This window comes from Hemitrygon akajei, chromosome 23, assembly GCF_048418815.1.
Source record: "Hemitrygon akajei chromosome 23, sHemAka1.3, whole genome shotgun sequence".
Lineage (NCBI taxonomy): Eukaryota > Metazoa > Chordata > Chondrichthyes > Myliobatiformes > Dasyatidae > Hemitrygon > Hemitrygon akajei.
In genome coordinates, this window is record NC_133146.1 from 22,750,734 (window position 1) to 22,771,975 (window position 21,242).

The 21,242-nt window shown below is 38.9% G+C and overlaps 1 protein-coding gene across 5 annotated transcripts in view; it reads right to left on the reverse strand.

Moving 5' to 3' along the window:
* Window positions 1-21,242, reverse strand: part of mypn (myopalladin) — a 254,646-nt gene that overhangs the window by 36,588 nt on the left and 196,816 nt on the right. For all 5 annotated transcript variants that reach the window (XM_073027204.1, XM_073027203.1, XM_073027205.1 and 2 more), the window contains 2 exons: window positions 10,701-11,303; window positions 7,780-7,924 (listed from right to left, as the gene is read on the reverse strand). In XM_073027204.1, coding sequence (XP_072883305.1) covers window positions 7,780-7,924; window positions 10,701-11,303 — 748 coding nt within the window. The remainder of the gene's footprint in view (window positions 1-7,779; window positions 7,925-10,700; window positions 11,304-21,242) is intronic.

Below are 21,242 nucleotides of genomic sequence, written 5' to 3' on the forward strand. Positions count from 1 at the left end.
AAATTAACACACTAATTCCTCCTTTAGCTAGCTGAAATGTTCCCAATGCCACATCTGAAAATTAAAGGAAAAATGATACACAGCTCTGAAATGAAGGTGAAATCATAAAATGTGGCTTTCATCTTAATCTATTATAGACCAGCACAGTTATTGATTCTATCAAATATTTAAAGTCCTATAAATATAAAATCGCTCTTGTGTCCTGAGGAAAACTTCTACAGAAATCTGGAAATAAGAAGGAACAAAAGTTTATCCATAAATTAACCCAACTGGATGGTAGATAAATGTAGTGGATAGAAAATGGAAAATTATTGCATTTAATGCATACATGTGTGAATAGAAAAGTGACTACTTATATGGGATAGATAGGTTTGATCATTGAAGAATTTTGTGTTTGTGTGGGTGGATTAATCAGACAGATTCATGGATGAGAAAGATAGAATGGTAGATGGTAACTACTGGATTTGGTTCTTACTAGAATGGATTTGTTGGATGGAAAGATAGATTATATAGGTAGTGTTGTCAGATTACTTAATTAGATCAAAACAATAAAAGAATCAATATTATGGAAGAAATTGAAATATAAATGAGTTAGATGGGCCAAGTTAATAGAAAAGTTTGAATCGATGGTAGATTGCAATAGAAAATGGATGGATGGAAGTGACCAAAATGTTAGTGGAGATGGTCAGATGGTTGGTTGATTGATTAGATGGATCAGAAGGAAAGTGGCTTGGGTTACTGAGATGCCTTAGCAGCATAGGACTTTACGGGAACGGTGCCCTTTCTCTGCCAATTTCTAGCCTGGTGGAGGAATACAAATATGCCAAAGCAAAGCTGGAAATGACACTCAAAAAATCTTGGGATCCAATCATAAGAGGCGTTGCTCCTGCTCTAGCAACAGGGAAGAAATGGACCCCAGCCACAGCAGTATTGGAAGCAGAAGCTGCCCTCCAACACCAGGACATAGTGGGCAATAGGGCAGAGGAGACTTTGGCCTTAGAGAAATGAAACCTACCTGGAAAAAGGCTACTACAACTGAACGCTGGCACCTGGTGGTGGAGGAGGTGTGCCACCAAGAAGCAGCAGCCAGATGTGCCAAAGCAATATCCTAAGCCAAGCAAGGCTGCTGGATGAGGTGGGAGGGTGTTGAGAGGAGGAAAATCACATGGAGTGAGCTGTGAAGCATGGAGTCAAATAGATTGAGATTTATCATCAGAGCAACATATGATGTCCTGCCTTCTCCTATAAATCTTTGGCTGGGAGAGGATCCAGCTTGTCTTCTGTGTGTAGTTCTGGCATCCCTCAAACACATCTTGGTTAGTTGCAAGACGAGCATAATACAAGGCAGATATACCTGGAGACACAACCAAGTGCTGAGGTGTTTGGCAGCTGAACTTGAGTGTAAGAGAGTAACCACCAATGCCAGGCCTCTCAATGCCCAGACAACGGTCCCACAACTATCATCCTTCATCTGGGAAGGAAAGAAACCAGGGGCTAACCCTCGCCTCACGACTCAAGCCCACTAAGTGCAGCCAGGGACTGGGAAACGCATGTCAGTTTAGGCCAGAAACTTACCTTCCCATCTGAAATTGCAACAACCAACCTGCGGCCTGACCTGGTCCTTTGGTCCAACTCCTGCCTTTATCATTGAGCTGACGATCCCCTGGGAGGACGCTGTGGATGAGACTTACGAACGGAAAAGGCTGCGACATGCCAACCTTGCAGCTGAAGCAGAGGAGCGAGGCTGGAACGTAAAAGTGCACCCAGTTGAGGTGGGGTGCAGGGGCTTTGTAGCCAGTTCCACCATAAGGCTGCTGAGGGAAGTAGGAGTCAGAGGGCAGGCCCATAGGAAAGCAATCAAAGCACTTGCTAATGCTGCCGAAATGAGCAGTCACTGGCTGTGGCTGAAAAGAAGGGATGCTGTCTGGGCTGCCAGGTGACCATCTAGAGACTCACCATGTGACACACACCCAGGTCTGATCAGCCTGTGGTGGGCCTGCCTCGGCTGAGGGTGTCTTGTGATAAAAGGCCGAAACACCCAGTGATGTTGAGGTACACCACTGAAGATGTGTCGTAATGGTAGTAACATCATCTAGTGATCATCTTTAAGAACTACTTCCATTCAAGTCAAGTGCAGTGCAAAAACTTTAGGGATTGTAACATCCAGTCCTATTAATCAAATTGATAAGATGGATGTAATTAAAAGATATATTAATGGATTTGATGGATGCATCACTTGCACAAATCATTAAATTTGTAGGAAGAATGGAAAAATGATTCTGATAGTTTAACAAATTAAGCAGATATTGAATTGGTATGAATTACATAATGATAATGTATTATGTCTTGGGCCCAGCATGTAAGTACCTTTACAAAGCACAGCAGCACCTCTACTTTTTTTAGAAGTTGGCAAAGATTTGGCAAGTCTTTTAAAACTTTTACAAACTTCAATAGATGTGTGCTGGAGGGTATATTGATTGGTTGCATTACAGTCTGGTATGGAAATACACTGAATGGAAAACCTACAAAAAGTAGTGGATACCTCAGTCCATCACGGATAAAGCCAGAATGCAGGCTTCAGATAGTAGATGGGTGACCACCAAGAGAAGTAAGGGGAATAAGCAGTTAGTGCAGGGTTCAGATGCAGCCATTCCCTTCAGCCACAAGTATAACCCTTTGGATACTGCTGGGGGTACAGCAGAAGCAACCAGATACTGTATCCGGCTCTAAGGCTCAGCAGGGAAGGGTAAAGTCAGGCAATATGATAGTGATAGGAGACCTGATAGTTAGGAGGATGGACGGGAGATTCTGTGGCCATGAGAAAGACACCAGGATGAAGTGTTGCCTCCCATGTGATCAGAGCCAAGGATGTCTCAGAGCAGCTACGGAATATTCTCGAGATGAAGAGTGAGCAGCCAGAGGTCTTGGTGCCCACTGGCACCAAGGTAGAATTAGACATAGGTAGAAAAGGTGAATAAGTCCTTCGCAGTGAGTACAAGGAGTTAGGGAAGAGGCTGAAGAGCAGGGCTTCTAAGGTAGTAATCTCTGGATTAGTCTCAGTGCCACATGCGAATCAGGGCAGGAAAAGAATGATAGTACAGCCTATAATGAGTGGCTGAGGATCTGGTGTAGGGGACAGGGTTTCATTTCTCTAGATCATTGGGATCTCTTCTGGGTAAGGAATGACTTGTTTAAAGAGGATAAGTTAGACGGGAACCCGAGAAGGACTAATATCCTTATGGGAAGGTTTGCTAGAGCTATTGGGGAGGATTTAAACTAATTTGGCAGGGGGATGGGAACTGCAGTGATATGGCTGAGGATGGAGCAGTTGGTATACAAGTAGATGCAGTGTGCAGTGAAACTATGAAGAAAGACTGGCAGGTGATATGGAAAAGTTGCAATCTGTGGGATGAGTGTAATATGGAGGGGAAATCGAAAAGGGTGATGAATACAGGACCATAGGTGTTACATTTGAATGTACGCAGTATACAGAATAAAGTAGATGATCTTGTAGCACAGTTAGATATTGGCAGATATGATGCTGTGGGTATCACCGAGTCATGGCTGGAAGATCATGGTTAGGGGCCTAGGATACACATATCAAAAGGACAGGCAAGTAGACAGAGAGGTGGTAAAAAATGAAATTAAATTCCTAGAAAGTGGTGAAATAGGATTGGAAGATATAGAACCCTTGTGGGTAGAGTTAAGAAACTGCAAAGGTAAAAAGATTTTCATGGGAATTATATGTAGCAGTAGCCAGGATGAATTCACCTTGCAGTTTGAAATAAAGAAGATAAACAAATAAACTTTTCTTGAGCTTCCAGGCAGGTACAGGTATTGAATATAACCAATGTTTTGATGACAAAGTCTGCCATCTTCATCGGGGATGATGCCTGGGCATACAGTCAGATGTATCAGTATTACAGTTGAATAACAGGAATTACAGGAGCATGAAAAAAGGAGCTGACCAAAATCGATTGAAAGGGGACACAAGCAAGAATGACAGCAGAACAGCAATGGCACAGGATAGATACATCCCAAAGATTAAGAAGTATTCTAAAGGGAGGATGAGGCAACTGTGGCTGACAAGGGAAATGAAAGTCAGCATAAAAGGAAAAGAGAGGACATACAGTATAGCAAAAATTAGTGGGAAATTAGAGGGTTGGGAAATTTTTTAAAACCAACAGAAGACAATGAAAAAAAGAAAGAAAAGATGAAATTTGAAGGAAAGCTAGCAAATAATATCAAAGGGTATACCAACAGTTTTTCCAGATATATAAAAGAGTGAAAAAAAGGTGAGAGTGGACATTGGACTACTGGAAAATGATATTTGTTGGAGAGGATGTGATTTTTGTAAATCTTCATTGTGGAAGACACTACTGGTATGCCAGAAATTCGAGTGTCAGGGGGTAGAAATGAATATAGTTGCTAATACTAAGGAGAAGGTGCTTGGGAAGCTGAAAGGCCTGAAGGTAGTTAGCTCACCTGGACCAGATGAACTACACTCCAGGATTCTGAAAGAGATAGTGGAGGCATAAATAATAATCTTTCAAGAGTCGCTAGATCCTGGAATGGTTCCGGAGGACTGGAGAATTGCAAATGTCTCACCACTCTTTGAGAAGGAGGCAGGTAAAAGAAAGGAAATTGTAGGCCAGTTGGTCTGTGTTGAGTATATTATTAAAGATGAGGCTTTGGGGGTACTTGGAGGCACATTATAAAATAGGCCAAAATCAGCATGGTTTCCTTGCCTGACAAATCTGTTGGAATTCTTTGAGGAATAAAAGACAAGATAAATAAGAGTCAGTGGATGTTACTTACTTGGATTTTCAGAAGGCCTTTGAGAAGGTGCCACACATGAGGCTGCTTAATAAGATAAGAACTCATGTTATTACAGGAAGGATACTAACCTGGATAGAAGATTGGCCGACTGGTAGGAGGCAAAAAGTGGGAATAAGGGAGTCTTTGCTAGTTGGCTGCCAATGACTAGTATTCTGCAGGGGTTGGTATCAGGGCTGTTTCTTTCACGTTATATGTCAATGATTTGGATGATGGAATTGATGCCTTTGTGGCCAGTTTGCAGATGATACAAAGATAAGTGAAGGAGCAGGTAGTGTTGAGGAAGCAGGGAGTCTGCAGAAGGATTTAGAGAGATTGGGAGAAGGGGTAAAGAAGTGGCAGATGAGATACAAGTGTAGGGAAATGTATGGTCATGCACTTTGATAGAAGGAATAAAGGCGTAGACTATTTTCTAAATGGGGAGTAAATTCAAAAATCAGAGGTGCAAGGGGTCTTTGGAGTCCCTGTGCATGATTCCCAAAAGTTAACTTGCAGATTGAGTCAGTGGTAAAGAAGGCAAATGCAATGTTAGCATTAATCTTGAGAGGTCTAGAATATAAGAGTAAGGATATAATACTAAGGCTTTATAAGGCATCGATCAGACTGCAATTTGGGTACTGCGAGCATTTTTGGACCCCTTTTCTAAGAAAAGATATTTTGGTATTACAGAAGGTCCAGAGGAGGTTCATGAGAATGATTCTAGGAATGAAAAGGTTAACATATGAAAACCATTGATGACTCTGGGCCTGTACTAGCTGAGGTTTAGAAGAATGAGAGGGGATCTATCAAATATTATAAGGCCTAGACAGAGTGGATGTGGAGGATGTTTCCTATAATAGGTGAGTCAATGACCTTACGGTAAAGCCTCAGGATAGAGGAATGTCCATTTAGAAAAGAGATGAGGAGGAATTTCTTTAGCTAGATGATGGCGAATCTATGTAATTTATTGCCATGGATGCTTGTGGAAGCCAGGTCATTGAGTGTATTTAAAGCAGAGTTTGACAGGTTCTTGATTAGTTAGGGTGTCAAAGGTTACGGGGAAAAGGCAGGAGAGTGGTGTTGAGAGGATGATAAATCAGGCATGATGGAATGGGCGCAGACTCAGTGGGGTGAATGCCCAATTTTGCTCCCGTATCTTATGGTCTTAGTAAAAGTTGTGTTCATAGAGTATGGAAAAAAGTAAATAAACAATAAAAGTATATAAGATCTACTGGGATCCTGCCTGGATTAGAGGGCACGTCTTATGAAGATAGGTTGAGCAAGCTAGAACATTTCTCTCTGGAGTATAGGAGACTGAGAGGTGGCTTGATAGAGGTGTACAAGATGATAAGTGGCATAGGTCACGTGGATAGCCAGAGACTTTGGATGATTGATTGGGGAGCAGTCCTGATGGGCTGAATTGCATAATTTTGCTTCTATGTGTTATAGTCTTATGGTCTAACTTGACTTGTTCCATCTCTGAACTATTCCCATAGGAACTCTTCATCTCATATTCTCAATTTTTTAAATTAATAATTTTATTTAATTAATTTGTTTCTCTTTAATTTTGTACTTACACAGTTTGTTGTTTTTTGCATGTATGTTTGTCCATCCTGTTGGGTGCAGCCTTTCATTGATTTCATTATGTTTCTTGTATTTACTGTGATGTCCCCAATGAATTTCAGGGTTGTATATGATGACATATATGTATTTTGATATTAAATTTACTTTGAACTTCGGTAGTTGAATTGGAAAAGATGACAGATAAATGTCTCAGATGCTTTTATAAGAGAGATTAAGAGAGATGAGTGGGTTGGATATCATCTCAATGAGTTATAGAAGGCATTAACTGTAATGCTTCAGATCAATAACCATACTTAATGCTTGAAATTATAGAACAGTCATTTGGTTACACCATATAATGATCATCCTGAGCAATGCAATGGATAAGACAGTGACTAATCATATATAGACAGATATTTAAAAATTTCATAGAGATAGACAACTCAAATAAAAATATGAAACACGATCTGCCACGTGAAGACTCCAAGTGTGCGTAACAGTAGCAGAAATTCTTCGTAGGATTGCTAATATGTTAATATCTTGCAACTTTGTGTAAAAAGAGGTGCGTGAGTTTTGCTGTCTACACATGAGTACGATATATTAATGTGTTTCATTTTACAAGGTGTGGATTAGACCTAAATGCAGTGAATAATTGCTTATGTTTATTTAATTAAGTCAACAGTTTGCTGATAATCTGGTGAATGCTAATTGTAACCATTGAATATCTTTAATGAACTTGATACAAATGGAAGTGAATGATGAAAGTGAATTTAAAGCATGTACCTGTAACTCTGCCATATCCTTTACCTCATGAAAATTAAAAAAAGTGAAGGAGAATTTTGTCCAAGAAATCTGTGGGCTATTTTATCCTCATAAGTTACTCTCTATTGAAGAGAAGCGGGTGGTTAAACGATACTTCTACATGAATAAAGCGGGTTTTAGAATTCTTCAACAGAATAAAAGAGACATCACTTCCAGAAGATTATAAACACAACATTATCTTAATATGAACTAACAATTACAACCATGGCAAACAATATTAAAGTTAACATGTTCCTCTTGTTTCATGGCATGCCAACTGTTACTGTTGCTATAGTAAATAGAACCTTTCAGAGGTAAGTTCATTAATTAGATTTGCTGAACTCATTTAATGAGACTGGCAGGATACAGAATGGACCAGATTATGTGAAAGGTCTTGAACATAAATCTTCACCAAAAATCTGAAAGTCAGTTCACATTCTGTTTCATGACATAGTCAGGGAAGAAATACCCTAAAGGTAACTTTTAATGGTTTCAAGTCAGGGAAATTAAATATTATTCTGCTGATATGAAAGAAAATTTCACAAAATATTGCTGAACTTTAGGTGCATTTTCAGTTGTCTTACTGCAAAAGGTTCTCACCTGCTGCCCAGTATGGTAAACGTCATCTCTGAAGTTTGACTTTCTATCTAAGTCACGTATTACAGCATCCTTGCTTTCTCGTATTTCATCATTAGTGGACGATCGTGGTGATTTCAACACTTTCTTCAAGACACCTTGTGTAGAACTGTATAATTAAAAGTGATGCTTTGTGACATATGTACTTCTGTGCTATTAATATATTTCTCATTTAAATTATAATCTAGATATAATTGGGCTGATCTTCTGCTACTGATTAGAAAATTTGCCAATCAGCTGCACTGTTCTTCCAGTGTGATCCTACTGGTAGTTTACCTGTAAGAGGTTGTTGCTAACTAATCAGTAAGGCTCAGCATAGCAAAGGCCCTTTCTGACCTTATGTGGCTGGCTGCATTTCCACATGACTTTAATGACTTCTGAAGCTCTACTCTCAGGTACACTAGGCATCAAAGATATTGTTTAAATCAAATATTTATGATCATCAATTGCATTTATAACAATGCTCAGGAAATGTTTATAGAAAAAAACCCTAAAAAAATGAATGTGTATTTTAAAAATTAAACCATAGCGCTCCAAAACTGTCAAAAACTGACAACAATCAATTACATTTAAGCTAGCTTAATTAAATCAAGTTGTAGGTCTACTTCTGTTTTTCTGGTAGCAGTTCCTTCACTTCAATGGGGTAGCTACATTTGTGTTATGTTAAGTAAGGATATTTGCTAAACTAGTTTTCTAAACTGGGAAATCTGAGGAAATCTATACTACCCAAGTGCAGTACGAGTGTGCCAAGGCTGGCTCTTAAATGCAGCAGAAGGTTAGACTTCAGTCTGTATGCTGTAGATATAAGCATATGCCTGTAAGTTTAAAGATGGTCAGATCCAAGCTCCTTGGAGACCTGGCCCATTATATTCCAAAATAAATTATCAACTTGATACCGTTCAGGATGACACTCAGCCTTCAGAGCCTTTTTCAAAACAAGCTCTCTGACAATCTGTCTTAATTAAGTGTGAGAATTTCTGTTCAATGAGTTTAAATAACCATGTGATTTCCAATGCGCATTAGTTGACTTCCTAACCTTAACTCAGAAATATCAAAGCAATGTCTAGTACTGTTTGCCAAAAACTCAAATATGTCCAAGGAGGGCATATTTTGTCAGAGGCACATGACTTCAACCAGCATCTGACCTGGGAACACTGGAAGCTAATACCAGTATATAAAGTTACAAAATCATTCCACTCCTCATCACTGCCTGAAATAAATGAGCAGAGCATTTGCCATTTGCCATAAATAAGGGATTTGTTTCAGCTGTTACTCAAAATTAAATCAGCATTAAAATAAACCTAGGTGAAACATGTTACTGAAGGTTATATTTTCTCCTTATCAAAATTTAACAATAAAAAAGGTATTTGTGATATATGTCTATCATGTTTTTGGGGTGTTTAGTAATTTTGAAATCCTGGTATTTGACAGACAGATCTGGAAACAGGAAGAGCAGCTCCCTCCGAAATCTCAAATGCCCTACTTTAACCTCTTTGTTTCTTGGATCTCAAATGTTTAGAAACAGAATGGTGGGGCTGCTTACCACCTTCATGGCAAAACAAGATCCATCATGATTATAAACAAGAGATGTTCCAGAATTACCCATTCTGGTTACCATTCTTTCCTCCTCACCAGCCCATCACCATTGCTGAGTTGCCTTCCTTTTATTTCATGGTCCACTCTCCTTTCCCATTAGAGTTCTTCTTCTTCAGTCCTTTACCCCTTCCAGCTAACACCTCCCGGCTTCTTACTTCATTCCCCCAGTCCACATATCTTCCCCTCACCTGGTCTCACCCATCTCCCTACCAGCTTGTACTCCTCCCCAATCCCCATACCTTCTTAGTCTGGCTTTTGTCTCTTTCACTTCTAGACTTGATGAAAGATCAAAGTCCAAAATTTTAACTATTTATTCCCCTCCATAGATGCTGCCTGTCTTGCTGAATACCTCTAGCATTTTGTGTGTGTTTCATGCCATGAATATCTGCTACTCCTCATATATAAGCCCAAAACTTTTTCTGAAATACTAAGATTTAAAACTGACTCAACACCCACAGACAACATAAGCAATCCCATTATGTTTGAGTACTAGACTTCATTTTAAAAAAATCTACACATCTACAAAGGTGACCAAGTAAGGTCCTGGATAACTTTTACTCTGGTGCTGATATAACCCTGAATAACAAAACAAAATAAATCCCTTCATTCAGAACGCAGATAATTTCTGAAGAATGGCAAATCCTCTGCTCATTCAGTTTTAACACTTATGGTCCCTGCAGTGTGTTTAGTGATAGTATCACTCAGGTGAAAATGCTTCAAATCATTTCTTTAAACTGCTAAAGTTGGTGGTCACAGGCCAGACCTACAATCAGAATTCAGGAATTATTCCAAATCAAGAGTGGAATCTTGTCATAGCAAGCTTTCATGGCAAAAATAAAGAACAACACTCAACTAGCTGAAAAATATATTTTTGAAACAATTTTCATTCTTATTGAAAGACTAATGCACAGCCGTGCTCTGAGAATAAACTCCTAAACTTATCTTCCCATCAACCTGTGAATAATGAATACTGTGCACTAATAGCTAGCAGACAGATCTAGGTATGCATATTTTGGGCACTGGTCATATCCTTTGAGAAGTGGTAACAGCCGTGAGTTAGGCAAGGGGTGAGACGTACATAAAGCACATTCCTATTCATCCATGGTCACAAACACATCTAGCCCAGATTCATTGAAATTGAGACTTTGGAGTAAGAGGTCTACTCTTTGTTATCTAATCCAATGGACCATCCAGATTCTTTAAAGGAAACTGCTTCAATCTCCCATCCACAAATCTCCTTACAACTAACTACCGCTGTAATGTTTGAAGATTTTGTAACTGACACTTACATTATTGGAGCTCTCTTGGGAAGACCCATTGCATTGGTAGGTGGTGCAGAGGGCAACGACGGTAGCACAGAGCTGAGGAAAGCCACTGGGTTGTGAACTGGACTAGGGCAGGAGCCACCAGTTGGTGAAGCAACCTGAGGCTGAAAACTCAGAAGTGGTGGAATAGTGGGAGCAGTCTGTCCAACTGCACTTGTTGTTGAATAACTGTGTGAGACATCATATTGTGACGCTACTGTGAGTGGGAATCCAAAATAATTTTCTTTACTATCCACCCTCTCTGTTTTTTGAGATATCATGCTCAATGCAGGCAGAGGAGAATTTGACGGTGAATAACTTCTGACATTCTGAGCAGCAATGAACTGTTTTGGACGTGTATAATTAAATGCGTGGGGCAGAGTGTTGGTTGGTATTGTTGACCTGCTGGCAGAAGGCATCTGTGCAGACTGATGAGAATTGTAAGTGTGAGTATTCATGGTGGATGGAGATGCGGGTGGGAAGGTGGTAGGCAGGGATGATGATTGAGTTGTTGATTGCAGTACGTTCGTTTCTTGCTGTTGTTCAAGGAGAACCTGGTTGTGCAATTGTTGCAACTGGATGGGATCACTACATATGGAATAAAAAAAACATGTCAGTAAGTTAATTTCAAGTACACATAGCTGCAGTTGATGTAAACATATATTAAAGCAAAGCTTTAAGCAATTGAATAAACATATGTGCTAGATGTATCTGAAACATTTTATTTCATGTCTGGTCTACCAATAACATAAGGATATTACTGACTGAACATTGTGGACATAATATGTTAGTGCAGGAATGTGTGGCAACACTTGTGGGCTACTCGCAGCACATCTTTAGGTTCTGCTGATCGTTGACACAAATAGCTCATTTCACTGTGTTTTGATGTACTTGTGATAAACAAATCTGAATCATACTATTTTAAAGATGTACCCAACATCAAATATCCAGTTCTGTTTTGCATTTAACTCACTTCATTAATTTACACCTAAACCAATTTAGGACTAGAGTGAGATAAAAATGTTAATGTTCATTGAAAAGTCAGTAATGGTCACAAAATAGAGCAGTTACTGCCTCATTCCATCAATATTCCGTATCGCCCTTAAAAATCTTATACTATTTGGGTCTGTGAAATGTAACTGTACGGCCATAAAATGATAAGATATAGGATCAGAATTAGGCCATTTGGCCCATCAAGTCTTCCATTTAATCATGGATGATCCATTTTCCCTCTGATCCCCAAACTCCCGCCTTTCCCTTCATGCTCTGACTAATCAAGAATCTATCAACCTCTGCCTTAAATATACCCAATTACTTGGCCTTCATAGCTGCCTGTGGCAATGAATTCCACAGATTCACAATTCTCTGGTTAAAGAAATTCCTCCTCATCTCTGTTCTAAAAGCACGCCCCTGTATTCTGAGGCTGTGCCTCTGGTCTTAGACTTCCTCACCATAGGAAACATCCTCTTCACCTACCCTCTCTCCAGACCTTTCAACATTTGATAGGTTTCAATATGGTCACCCCTCATTCTTCTGAATTCCAGTGAGTAGAGGCCAGAACCATCAAATGCTCCTCATATGACAAGCCTTTCAATCACAGAATCATTTTCGTGAACCTCCATTCAACTCTCCCCAATGTCAGCACATCTTTTAGATAATTGTTCTTTTATATGCCCTCTCTTTGGCTTTTGTGTTCCTTTGACTTCTCTTGTTAGCCACGGTAGTGTCATCCTGCCTTTAGAATACTTCGTCCTCTTTGGCATGTATCTATCCTGTGCCTTCCAAATTGTTCCCAGAAATTGCAGCCATTGCTGCTCTGCTGTCATCCCTTCAGTGTTCTTTTCCAGTCGATGTCAGCCAGCTCCTCTCTCATGCTTCTGTAATTTCCTTTACTCCACTGTAATACTGATACATCTGACATTAGCTTCTCATTTTTAAAATGCAGGGTGAACTAACACTGGGACCTCTGGTAAATATGTATAAGGAATGATTAGTGCTAGAAGGTTTTGATTAATGAGAGTAATGATTAATACTGAGAGTCTAGATTAGAGAGAGAAATGATTAGTAAGAGGATTAGAAAGAACAAGGGGTGTGCTGTTCAGAAAGGACTCGTAAAATAATGTAAGGAAAAACTTATACCAGATATGCCTTGTAAATGTGCTTGAGAAGCGACTTGTACAGACTGATCAAGTAAATGTGAGCAAGGATTGATAGCTCCTAGAGCTATCATCAACTTTTTAAAAAATTAGCAAGTAACACTGTGCTTTCCTTAGAACCAGGTTATTTAAGTGATCCAAAAAGAATTACCGAACCAAAATAACATTAATCCCTATAATGTATTTGGCTAGTACTTTTTTCAGATGTGTGTTTTATTTGTCTGGCATTTGTAAACAAATTGGGAAATAGTTCTCTAAAATTTTCATTCATGACAACATTCATAACTTGAATATCCCTGAACCAAGCCCAAGTATGTAGTTAAAAATCTTATGCTTATTACATCTATCCTTTTGGCTTTCCAGGCTCACTGCTCATAATAAGTAATTCAGTGAAGAGTGAATGCCAAGAGCCAACCATCATCCAAAGGTAAATAGCAACATCTGTTTTATGGAATCAGTGAAGTGTTGCTGCCTCTAATTATGCTACTTGACTGAGTTCAGTAGCAGAAATGCAAATACAGTGGATTCCGGTCAATTGGGACACATTGGAACCAGTACATTTTGGTGGCTGTCCCAATTAGCCAAAGTTTCATGAAAGTAGTTAAAAAGGTATAAAAAATACAAACTGAGTAAAAAAATTATGTATTTAAATAAAATACAGAACAAACTAGAACACTACCTATACTACTGCAGTACTATAAAACTGTATATTGGTTCCTAATATGCAGGAATTCATACCTCTATCAAATTTTCCCTCATTCTCCTACCTCCTAGAGTCCTAACCTATTCAACCTTTCCCTATAACTCAGTTCTTCAAGTCGCTTGTAAATTTTCACTGTACTCTTTCAATCTTATTGATATCTTTCCTGTAGGAAGGTGACTAGAACTGCACACAATACTCCAAATTTGGCTTCATTAACGTCTTAACAACCAACATAAAATCTAAACTCCTGTACTCATTACTCTGATTTATGATTGCCAATGTGCCAAAAGCTGTCTTTTGGACACTAACTACCAGTGATGTCACTTTCAAAGAATGATCCCTTTATTCTACTACACTCCTCAGTGCTCTGCTGCTTATTGGTTAAGTCTATCCTGGTTTGTCCTCACAAAGTGCAACAGCTCATACTTGTCTACATTAAGTTCTATCTGCCATTTATCAGCCCACTTTTTCCAGCTGGTCCAAATCCCACTGCAAGCTTTGATAGCCTTCCTTGCTGTTCACTATGCTCCAAACATTGTGACATCTGCAAATTTTGCTGATCCGACTTACCATATTAACATCCAATTCATTAATATAGATGACAAACAACAAAGGACCAACTCCAATCCCTGTAGCTCACCATTAGTTATAGGCCACCATTCAGAGAGGCAACTAGCTACTACAACTTTCTGGCATCTCTGGCTAAGCCAATCTTGAATCCATTTTAATACTTCATTCTGAACGTCAACTGACTTCTGGACCAGTCTCCCAATGCAGGATTTTGTCAAGGGTCTTGCTAAAGTCCATGAGGACCATGTCCACTGCCTTTTCTTCATCAACCTTCCTGGTAACCTCCTTGAAAAATTCTTTAAGTTTGGTTAGATACAGTCTGCACACATAAGCCATGTTGACTATCCCTAATCAGACCCTGTCTATCCAAATACTTATATGTCCTGTCCCTTAGAATACTTTCCAATAACTTGCCCATTACTGACATCAGGCTGGTTAGTTTATAATTTCCTGGCTTATTCTTAAAGTTTACCATTTTATACAACTACTTTCCTAATGTTATTGCCCGTAAAACTGCATGAACTTTAATACTAAAATAATTAAAGAACAAACGGGAAAGAAGTATAATGTAGAGAATAATAATCAAAGCGGCAAATGTTACGGCCTTAGCAAAATAAATCCTAGTGACAGAATGTGATGCTTAAGCCCAGAAATTTGATTGCTCCCAAATAAACCTGCATTGCCCTGTTAAGTTCATGAATCTCAGGGTAGTATATGGTGACATGTATGTACTTTGATAAATTTTCTTTTAACTTTAAGCCCACAGACTTTCATCCCAGGGCAAGTTAGACATAGTAGATGACTACAATTGCGATGAGACTAACAACGTGCATTTTGTGCCTGCAATATGTTATATATGTATCACAATGACTCAGTAATGTGCACCTGCTGATATTCATGCTCTAATTCTGTCAAACTGACAGCTCTCTACCACGTCAGGACATTCAATAGTAGTTGCAAAAACAAATAAGGCAACAGAATAAGTATGCTCCTCACTACATGGAAATACACCTTAATACATAGGCACCATAAGTTCTTACAGAGAGTAAGTGAAGAGCAGGCTACAAGCAGTCCTGAATGAAATCACTCCCAGAACTGATTTATCCTATACCTAAGGGTAGCGTTTTGGCCTTTCTGAACAACTAATATATCTCATTGCACAGATCATATAAACACACCAATAGACACAGAGATATACAATCCACTACCATCATTTCAAAAGTGCTAAAGTGGTGCACTCCTCTAAACCCATCAGAATTGACTCTCCCAAGCTGACAGTTCAGTTTAAGCACAGGTCATTCAAAGTCTTCATGCCTCAATTAAGTCTCAGGACAATCCATTCCAAAGTCTGACTTCTATAACCTGGGATTAAACACAATGCACAACTGGAGGGATGCTAGTCTGGAGCAGAGTGCTGTCTGAAGAGAAAGATGATACCTGGGATCACACAGATGTTGGCAAAATTCCTCTTCTATAATGGTATTGATCAAGAGACACTGATAGCAACTGCATGATCTCAGTCAATCTATTTTGTGTATGAGCACTAGTAAGTTATTAGCTGGTGAAGGGAATTTATCAGGTACACTCTTTGGAAAGGACTCACTGCCCACTTCCAACTCTGTAATCCTGTCTTTATTGGCTTGACTGAGCAGTCTTGATAAATATACCAACTCTTTAAGATCTTGATTTAATCCTGGAAAACATCAATTCCATTTGATAATTGTTCTTGTTCATAATACCAAAATATTCAAGAGGGACACAGGACTTTAGATGCTAGAATCTGGAGCAAAACCAAACTGCCAAGGAATCTTAGTGGATCGTGCAACATCTGTGTAGGAAAAGGGATTGTCAATGTTTTGGGCTGAACAAATGCTGATGGAGGATTTATTTCTTCCAGAAGTTTAATTGTGGTATCAAAATATTTAACCTGTATATCATCTAAAATGATACTTTAATATACTTCTCAATAGAGTTTTTAATTAATTATAACACAGATCATTGAGCATAGAACACTACAGCACAGTCTTCAGCCCATGATGCTGTGTTGACCTTTTAACCTACATTAAGATCAATCTAAACCTTCTGCCCCTTACATAGCCCTTCATTTTTCTTTCCTTCATGTGCTTAAATGTCCCTTGTATCTGCCTTGAATGCACTGATAGTGCATTCAACAGACCCACTACTCTCCATGTAAAAACTTCCCCCTTATAATTGCTCCAATCACTTTAAAATTATGCATCCAAGCATTAACCATTTCTGCTCTGGATGTCCGTTCTATCTATGTACACCTTATTGTCTTGTACACCTTTATCGTCACCTCTCATCCTCCTTCGCTTCAAAGAGAACATCCCTAGCTCGCTCTATCTATCATCATAAGATGTGCTCTCTAATCCAGGCAGCATCCTGGTAAATCTGTTTTGCACCCTCTCTAAAGCTTCTAAATCTTTCCTATAGAGACGCTACCAGAACTGAACACGATACACAAAGTGTGGCCTATCCAGAGTTTTATAGTGCTACTGTGGTGAACTAGATATACCTGTCTGACTGCTCCTGTGGCTCCTCCCAAGACCCTGCTGACTACCCCTGTGGCTCCTCCCACAGACCCCTGTATAAAGGCGACTGTGGCCTGCTGCTCTCCCTCATTTCCCCAGGATGTAGTGTGTTCTTCAGTCAATAAAAGCCGATATCTCACTTCCTAAGTCTCGGCGTGAGTTATTGATGGTGCATCAGCTACATTATCTTTTGGCTCTTGAACTCAATTCCCTGACTAATGAAGGCTAACACATCATATGCCTTCTTAAATTTGAGGGATCAATGGATGTGGACCCCATTATCCCTCTATTCATCAACACTACTAAGAATCTTGCCATTAACCCTGAATTCTGACTTCAAGTCTGACCTTCCAAAGAGTATCAACTTCACACTTTTCCAGATTGAATTCCATCTGCCACTTCTTAGCCCAGCTCTGCATCCTATCAGTGTCCCATTGTAACCTACAACAACCTTCTACACTATCCACAACTCCACCAATCTTTGTGTCATCTGCAAACTTAATAAGCCACCCTTCCACTTCTCCATCCAATTCACTTATAAAAATCACAAAGAGCAGAGGTCCCAGGATAGAACACCTCTGGTCATGGACCGCCAGGTAGAATATGCTTCATCTACTAACACTATCAGCTTCTGTGGGCAAGCCAATTCTGAATCCACACAGTCAAGTTTCCTTGGATTCCATGTCTCCTAACTTTCTGAATGAGAAACCTCGTCAAATACCTATCTAAAATCCGTATACACTATATCCTCTACTCTATCTTCATCAATTTGTTCTGTTACTTCCTCAAATACTTCAATCAGACTTGAGAGGTACGAACTATCCCTCACATAGCTGTGCTGACTATCTTTATTCAGCTTATGCTTCTCCAAATGCTTGTATATCCTGTCTCTAAGAATCTCTTCCAACAGTTTGCTCACCACTGATACAATACTTACTGGTCTATGATACAGAAGATTGGAGGTGGCAAAAGCTATTACTTTGTTCTCTATTAAATTTTCTTGAACAAAGTAATGATATTTGCCACCCTCAAATCTTCTGGTACTACTCCTGTGGCCAGTGAGGATGCAAAGGTCTTTGCCAAAGGCATAGAAATCTCTTCCATTGCTTCTCTTAGTAATATGGTTATATCCTATCTGGTCCTGGTGACTTTCTATCCCAATATTTTTCAAAAGTTCCAGCATATCCTCTTTCTTAACATCAACATCTTCCAGCATATCCACCTATTTTATGCTGTCCTCTCATTCGTGAAGGTCCCTCTCACTGAGGCAAAGATTAAGGACCTTCCTTACCTCCTCCAACTCCAGACACATTTCCTCTTTTATCCCTGATCAGTCCTAGACTCACGCTAGTTGCCATTCACCTGTTCTTCATACATGTGTATTGTTGGGGCATCAGGGCAATTACTCCACTCTGAGATATTGCCATGGAATCTTTAACATCAACTTAGCAATGCAAAAGGAGCCTTGGTTTAATATTTAATTTTAAACATAGTATTTTTAACTGTAACTGTACATAATGGAATTATTCAAGATACATACAGTATGCTGAATTCTTCGTTGTGGTATTTGATCATATACAGTAACTTTCTGACTCAGAGCTATTGAACCTTATCCATCTGGCACACCAGTTCTCCCAAACTCCTCATCCCTTTTGACTCTAATCTTCATTGGCCATCACATTCTTGATTCACATTCCCTACAGGTGACTTTAGTTTAATCCTCTCTGCTGAGTGGTTTTACTCACATTCTCTGGTGTTCTGAAAGTTTATGGACATGTTTCCTAAATTGTTATGAAGAATTTCTCTAATATCTCTCCATGGTTAGCCCTTTAGTGTTTGGATCATTCCTGTTGATCTGTACCAGTATTATAATGCTTATTTTCTTTTGTGTTAAACCTCAGTGCTGCCTGCTGAAGTTTCTCCCATTTGCTGATAATACGGACAATGTCACAGAAACATATTGCCCATGTGTTACATGTTAAGCCATCAGAGCTAAATATTTCAGACCGATTTCAAACGAAGAAGTCCTCCAAGTTCTCTCAAAATTGATTTAGTATCCCAGTACAATTTTTTCTTTCCTAATTGTTTAGATTACAATGTCTACATATGCCACTTCTATTTCATTTGTTTATTGTATATTTATTGTTTTGTTCAATGCACACTGAAATAAGTCTGTACCTTCTTATTTTGAGTATAATTGTTATGAAGTATGTCCCTTATTTACAGTACTCATTGATTTTATATTAATAACTATAGTAATTCAGGATATGTATGCTCCTTTTATTAAGTACAGTGTATGTTCAAGCCTTAAAGAACTTTACTGAGAACCTCACATTATTTCAATATGTCTTTCACTGCAAAAATGTATTCATAACGCCATAAAGTCCTGCACTGTAGAAAATACTTCTTTGCACTATATGAAATAGTTCACACAGTTTCTGAATATTTCTTTATATTTGACTATAAATGTTGTCCTTCTAGGACAAGCTTAAAATAGAAACAAGTATTGCAAATTGCTCTAATAATATTCATGTTGAGATGAATTAATTCACTTGTCTGGTATGGTATGAAGCAGATATGTTAGTTCAATTATTAAATATATATCCTTCCCTAGCTGATACTATACAGATTCAGAAAAAGTCTGCTAATTTTCCTAATGACCAACATTTGCTAGTAATTCTAAGTGTAGCTGTCTTACACATTAAACAAATTTTATCCTTTGCAAGTTAACAATAAGTATTCTTTGGTTAATTTGTCTACAGTCTAAGCTCTGTGTATAAAACCTATATTAAAACTATGCAAAAGAACAGTAAACTACCATTTTCACAATGAAAGAAAAAAATCATAATGTGAGTTTTTCTTACAGGCATAAAAATTATTGATTGAGTTACTGCAATACTCACCATTTCCTTCAACAGCCTCAACAAAGAGTTTTGAGCTGCTCTCAGAAGTGATAGTCAATTACTCCATATTCTGATGTTCAGTTAGATGAAAATAGAAACATAAAGACATCCTGAAAGCTGGTAGACCAAAAGGTTTCAAACTGGACCTCCACAGCTCCAATGCTGGTTCACTGAATCCTTTACACTGATGTTGGGATGCATGCAGTGTCTTCAAAATAAAAGCAATGACATGTACAGTAAAAGTCCCTAAAAGTTCTGTTAGCTCTGTTTGATGAAATCCTTAGACACCATTGCCAAGAGCAAATACATCTCGGGTAAATCTACAGCAGGACCCATCAGAAACCAGCATTTCCTTGCAAAGAAATCTATTTGCATGATAAAACTTGTTAGATATAGACCTCTGGTGAAGTACTGAGAATCCATTATACTGTTGTTGCAGTGGAATCTCTATAGTTTGAACATTTTGCCTCTTTAATTCATATAAAACGAAGAGAACATCCCTGGCAAGTACTTACTGTGCTGCTTTTCGTGACTTTAACAGATTACTGTGAACTATGATATTGAACTGCAGCATAATGAAGGAAGACTCACAGTGCTATTGGTAGGACTTTCTTGGATTCAAGCTCATTATGAAGATATGTTCAGGAAAAGTTTGCTTGATCAATATATAGAGGTCTTATCTAAAGAAAGTGCAATACTGAATCTCCTATGAGGGAATGAGACAGGGCTCATGGCAGATATATGTGTAGGGGAACACTTTGGATCCAGCGATCATACACTCAGTGACCACTTTATTAGGTTCCTACTATACCTAATAAAGTGGACAACTGAGTGCATGTTCATGGTCTTCTGCACCTGTAGTTCATCAATCTCAAGGTTCAATGTATTCAGCTTTCAGAGATGCTCCTGCACACCACTGTTGTAACGTGTGGCTATTTGAGTTACTGTTCAGAATATCGGCTAGAGCCAGTGAGCCATTCTCTTCTGACCTCTCGCCTTAACAAAGTGTTTTCACCCACAGAACTGTCACTCACTGGATATCTTTTCTTTTTTGCACCATTCTCTGTAAACTCTATACCAGGGATTCCCAACCTGGCACTCCTTGGTTAATGGTAAAGGTCCATGGCATAAATAAAGGTTGGGAACCCCTGCTCTAGATTCTAGGTTTCCAATCTTTTTTATGCCATGGACCAATACAATTAATCAAGGGGTCTGTGGACCCCAGGATGGAAAACACTGGTCTAGAGACCATTGCCTGTGAAACTCCCAGATAATTGGCAGTTTCTGAGATACTCAAACACTCCATCTGGCACCAACAATCATTCCATGGTCAAAATCACTTTGAACACATTTCTTCCTCATTCTGATGTTTGGTCTGAACAACAACTGAACCTCTTGACCATGTCTGCTTGCTTTTATGCATTGAGTAGCTGCAACGTGATTGGCTGATTAGATATTTGTATTAACGAGCAGATGTACAGGTATACCTAATAAAGAGGCCACTGCATGTAATTCCTTTAGTTTCAAGATAATTATGGTGAAGGATAGGATCAGCCCTTGCAATGAGATTCTAAATTAGATACGGACTAATTTTGATTGTATCAGAAAGGATCTGGCAGGTGTGTATTGGGATAAGTTGTTTT